Source organism: Bison bison, unplaced genomic scaffold, assembly GCF_000754665.1.
Source record: "Bison bison bison isolate TAMUID 2011002044 unplaced genomic scaffold, Bison_UMD1.0 scf7180017864295, whole genome shotgun sequence".
Classification (NCBI taxonomy): Eukaryota; Metazoa; Chordata; class Mammalia; order Artiodactyla; family Bovidae; genus Bison; species Bison bison.
Genome location: NW_011494867.1, coordinates 11,751,082 through 11,756,450, shown reverse-complemented (window position 1 = coordinate 11,756,450; position 5,369 = coordinate 11,751,082). Strand labels below are relative to the sequence as shown.

The 5,369-nt window shown below is 50.5% G+C and overlaps 1 protein-coding gene across 4 annotated transcripts in view; it reads left to right on the top strand.

The window, feature by feature from the left end:
• The window catches only part of MTHFSD (methenyltetrahydrofolate synthetase domain containing), a 20,206-nt gene extending 16,492 nt beyond the window's left edge, over positions 1–3,714 (top strand). For 2 of the 4 annotated variants that reach the window (XM_010850841.1, XM_010850842.1), the window contains exon 8: positions 507–3,714. In XM_010850841.1, the coding sequence (XP_010849143.1) occupies positions 507–971 (465 nt within the window). In that variant the 3' untranslated portion in view covers positions 972–3,714. The remainder of the gene's footprint in view (positions 1–506) is intronic. The other 2 variants (XM_010850839.1, XM_010850840.1) reach the window with 2 other exon arrangements.
• The last annotated feature ends 1,655 nt before the right edge of the window (positions 3,715–5,369 follow it).

The following is a 5,369-nucleotide window of genomic DNA, read 5'->3' as shown; positions in this document are numbered from 1 at the left end:
TGTGTGGAATGCGTTGTTTTGTAGCCTGATGAGCCATTGCTAGAAAGTATTCTCAGTGTAGTGTTCTGTTCTACATTTGCCTTAATTGTGCTTTTTCGGTGACGCCTAGATGGGTTTGGCCCTTAGGAGGAGGGGTAGGAGATCCCACGGCCCCATTAAAGACCTCACCCCACCCGAGGTGTAGGTCAGGGGAGGGGACAGATATGGAGGTAGAAAGTGCCCTGTTATCCTGGGAGGTCGCCAGGGCAGTTGCCATTTACAACCCTGTAACCCTCACACCGGTGATCTTAGCTCCACTTTTGCATAGGATACCTCTTTGTCTGCCTTAGCCATCCAGCTACCCGGTGCCGTGTCCTGTTGGGCGGACACAGAGCGGCAGAGGGAGACAGCTGGCCTAAGGGTGCTGAGTCTTCCGCGAGCACGTGTGGCAGAGGCTCCTGCATGACCGATGCTTCTTCCCTGGGACTGACGCCCTGAGAATAGCTGGAACTGCTTTGCTTTTTCAGATCAGCTGTGAGATGCTGGGGAAGATGCCCATCCTCAGAAGCCTGCGCCACCAAGAGGAGCAGGCTGGGAAGGACGTCACCCTCCGGGACGGGCCCCGGAGCCCTCCGGGTGCCACCAGAAGCCCTCGGGACCTGGCCCCACCAGAATTGGGCTCTGTGCCTCTCAGCTCTGTTCAGATTGGGAACCTCCCCCGGGATGCCAGGGTGAGCGAACTGAAGCGGGCCCTCAGCGCACTGGGCGTGGCGCCCTCGCGGCTCACCTGGCAGGGGCCACAGCACAGGGCCTTCCTTCACTACCGGGACCTGGCCGAGGCCCAGCAGGCCATTGCCTGCCTGCAGGGCTTCCGCCTGGGCGCCAACACAGTGAGGGTGGTGCTGGCCAGGCAGCAGAGGGCCAGTGATCTGGTGGGCAGCCACACCGCAGAGCCACTACCTGACCATCAACCAGCAATTGCTGGGCCATGATGACGTGCCGCTCCGGTCCCCAGCGAACTTTCGAGCCCAGCATAGCAGGCCGTGGTGGAGCCATTGCTGCCTGAGCTGCTGTTGAATTTGGTCCTTTCTGGGAAGTCTGAGCTTCCCTTTCTGGGAAGTCAGACATTGCTGCCCAGTGTCTCCTGGGGGCAGGAAGTCAGCCTGTGAGGGACTTGGAGTCTCTTGGAGACAGGAAGTTCATATTCAGGCTTCGGCGCATCCTGGTCCTTCAGCCTGCGGAATGTCACAGCCCTGCTGGTTTCTTGGTTGAGGGGACTGAGTGGGCAATAAAAGAACAGGAGTAAATTCTGACAGCAGTCTAGAGGATCTGCATTCTGAACTTGAGAGGCGTGGGGGATTAAGAGGAGGTACATGGAAGAGTCTGCCAGGAGAGGCCTTGACAGGGACCAGCTGCAGAGGCACAGCAGGGTGGAACCAGCAGTGACCCTTTTGTTCCTAGCTTCTTGGCCTCTCACTGTTGGAGGGAAAAAGGTACGGTCACCCCACAGAAGCCAGGGGGTTTAGTCCAGTCCCTGGGGCACAGTCTGCTTATCTCAGCCCTGGTGCTGGAGATGGCGGCCAGTCCGACGGGGCCCCCTGGCCATGTGGTCTCACCTCTGTCCCCTCCTCACCATTGCAGCTGGGCTTCTCCCTCTGGGTGACCCACACCACCCCCCGCCGGCCCATCCCTGCTGTCGGCCAGTTGCCCCCGCACAGCAGGAAGCTCTGCCTCTAGGAGATCCTGGCTTTGAAAAGTGAGGGGTCCCAGCCTGTGTCACAGACGAGGCCAAACAGATGCTCTCACACTCATTTGCCCACTGCTGTGTGTTCTCTGCATCTTTCCCTCCATTTCTCTCCTAAAACTAAGCTGGACTTTGGCTGAACTGTGCTTTCTAAACAGAAGCGCTTTTGCAGTTGATCCTGGGTGAAAAGTCAAGATAAGCATTTAAGTGGAGATTTTATTTTTTTCAAATGCATATTCATTGGAAGTGTTTATTTTTTCACCAGAGGGTCTTACTGAGCATGATTTGAGCCCATCATTACGCCTCAAGGGGGCAGGCCTTGCCTGCGCTTTGAAGAAAATGTTCTCAAGGCACTCAGTCTCTCTTTGAAAAGCATTTTCTTATTGGTGGAGAGTTTGGGAAAAGAATCGACCCTTAGATTTGCTCATTAAATGCCGCCTCTTTCCACATTTTTGTGAACAAAATCAAGGAGTAGAATATCTTAACACAGGCCAGACTGTCAGGGCTCTGGGCTCACCTTTCTCTGCCCAAACCATACGCCCCTTTCCCTCAGCTGGTGTCATTTGGTCACTTGTGTTCAGTTTGGCCATTCCAGACCAGCTGACTGCCCAGTCCAGAGTAGCGGCCTGATATCTGAACTCCTCACTCCCCCCTTGGGTTTCCCCCTTTCCCAGAACACCTCTTGCGTTTGACATGCTGGGTTTTGGTTGATGTCTTTATTGTTGGTTTGCCACCATTGGAGCAGCGCCCTGGGAGGTTAGGAAGTGAGCCTGTCCCTGCCTGTGCTCTCCGCCAGCCATCCTTTAGCCTCGAGAACCGCCTGCTGATGCGTGCGCAGAAATGAAGGGACCCGTCAGTCAGAGCCGAGGGGCAGGCTGTGTCCGCGCCTCGCTCCTGGGGCCGGGTGTCCAGTGAGCCTGGACCCAGCTCCTCACACTGCTGAGCTTTGTGTTTCAGGGATGACCCCTGTGGGCTGGGCCAGGTTGCTGGAGTCCCCGTCACTTTTAGCCAGAAGAACCCAGGTGTGCTGATACACAGATAATCTGAATGCATTCATCGCTTTCATATTGGGACAGTAGGTTAGCAGGTGGGAGACGGCCTGAAACAGTAGCCCCCCCGATGTATCATGTGTGTGCCTCCCCTTGGGCAGCCCTGGAGCCAGAGTTCTCAGCCCTGCCAGGAGGGGCATCAGGGATCGTTTTTTGTTCCCAGGGTTCTTGAGTATTTGTCAGTGTCATAGTCGTATAATTCACATAATAAGAGAATAATGGAAAATGAGCACTTGACAAGTTGCTGAGACTGCATGAACCTTTTTAAGTGGCTCTGCTGTGACTCCTGGGTCCCATCCTGTTTCCTGAGCAGCAGTGCAGCTCTGCCTGCGATGCGAGGAGACTCGACCACACCGGAGCAGCACCCTCTCCAGAAACCCAGCCTCTGCTCTGCACGGGGACCAGGTCCTGGGGCTGTGCCATCTCCTCTGTCTGTTCTTATGGCCACATCGTGGAGCCTCTCTGGGCATTTGTGTCCTCAGCTTTATAGTGAGAGGGTCAAGCGTGTTGTTCCTAAGGCCTGGCCAGTTCTAACATTCTGTTTTCTTTGAGGTTCACTGCTCGCCATCACTTAGGCTTTTCCATTCTGGAAGTTTGGGGCTGTCAGAAGTATTATACAAAGGGTGTCATCCCTCACCCCACCGCATAAGCAGCCTTGATACTGCCTCTTATTTACCTCTGGTCTTTCCTCCGCACAGTATTAAGACATAGCTAGCATTAACACACATGCTTCAGAACCACACAGATGTGGCCAAGAGCATCTGCCTTGCCACTGCCAGGCACCTCCTCTCTGAGCTTCCACGTGCTCAACTGTGAATGGGCATAGTGACAGGATCTCCTCTAGATTTGTTATTTTGAAGGGTGAATAAAGCAGCTTGGATTTCTAAATCGTTGTTGTTCAGTCGCTAAGTTGTGTCCAACTCTGCGATCCCATGGACTGCAGTACACCAGGCTTCCCTGCCCTTCACTGTCTCCTGGAGTTTGCTCAAATTTATGTGCATTATGTCAGTTATGCTAAATAATACCACGTGTAAAAATAAATTCCAGGCTAATTAAGTATCTAAACATAAAAATAAATGTAAAGGAATTTGGGGATAATAGAAGAGAATGTTTTATAATGTTGGGTTAGGAAGGGATGGACAAGACGTTGAATTTAAGGAAGAGCTTATTCCTTCATCCCCCTTGGAATCCATATGAGCCCTCCAGGATGAGCTGTCTTCTGGGCGCTTCTCCAGGCTGCAGTGTTAACTCTTGTGTTTTCTGCATCGTGATTTCTGTATGTTCTCTAAAATTTGTCACTATGCATGGGTGATTTTATTTAGCATTACTTATCTGAATGCAGAGTTCCAAAGAATAGCAAGGAGAGATAAGAAAGCCTTCCTCAGTGATCAATGCAAAGAAATAGAGGAAAACAACAGAATGGGAAAGACTAAAGATCTCTTCAAGAAAATTAGAGATACCAAGGGAACATGTCATGCAAAGATGGGCTCAATAAAGGACAGAAATGGTATGGACCCAACAGAAGCAGAAGATATTAAGAAGAGGTGGCAAGAATACACAGAAGAACTGTACAAAAAAGATCTTCACTACCCAGATAATCACAATGGTGTGATCACTCACCTAGAGCCAGACATCCTGGAATGTGAAGTCAAGTGGGCCTTAGAAAGCATCACTAAGAACAAAGCTAGTGGAGGTGATGGAATTCCAGTTGAGCTATTTCAAATCCTGAAAGATGATGCTGTGAAAGTGCTGCACTCAATACGCTAGCAAATTTGGAAAACTCAGCAGTGGCCACAGGACTGGAAAAGGTCAGTTTTCATTCCAATCCCAAAGAAAGACAAGAATGCTCAAACTACCACTCAATTGCACTCATCTCACACGCTAGTAAAGTAATGCTCAAAATTCTCCAAGCCAGGCTTCAGCAATACATGAACCATGAACTTCCAGATGTTCAAGCTGGTTTTAGAAAAGGCAGAGGAACCAGAGATCAAATTGCCAACATCCGCTGGATCATTGAAAAAGCAAGAGAGTTCCAGAAAAACATCTGTTTCTGCTTTATTGACTATGCCAAAGCCTTTGACTGTGTGGATCACAATAAACTGTGGAAAAGTCGAAAAGAGATGGGAATACCAGACCACCTGACCTGCCTCTTGAGAAACCTATATGCAGGTCAGGAAGCAACAGTTAGAACTGGACGTGAAACAACAGACTGGTTCCAAATAGGAAAAGGAGTTCGTCAAGGCTGTATATTGTCACCCTGCTTATTTAACTTATATGCACAGTACATCATGAGAAACGCTGGGCTGGAAGAAGCACAAGCTGGAATCAAGATTGCCGGGAGAAATATCAATAACCTCAGATATACAGATGACACCACCCTTATGGCAGAAAGTGAAGAGGAAGTGTGAAGCCTTTTGCTTAAAGCTCAACATTCAGAAAACGAAGATCATGGCATCTGGTCCCATCACTTCATGGGAAATAGACGGAGAAACAGTGGAAACAGTGTCAGACTTTATTTTTTGGGGCTCCAAAATCACTGCAGATGGTGATTGCAGCCATGAAATTAAAAGATGCTTACTCCTTGGAAGGAAAGTCTG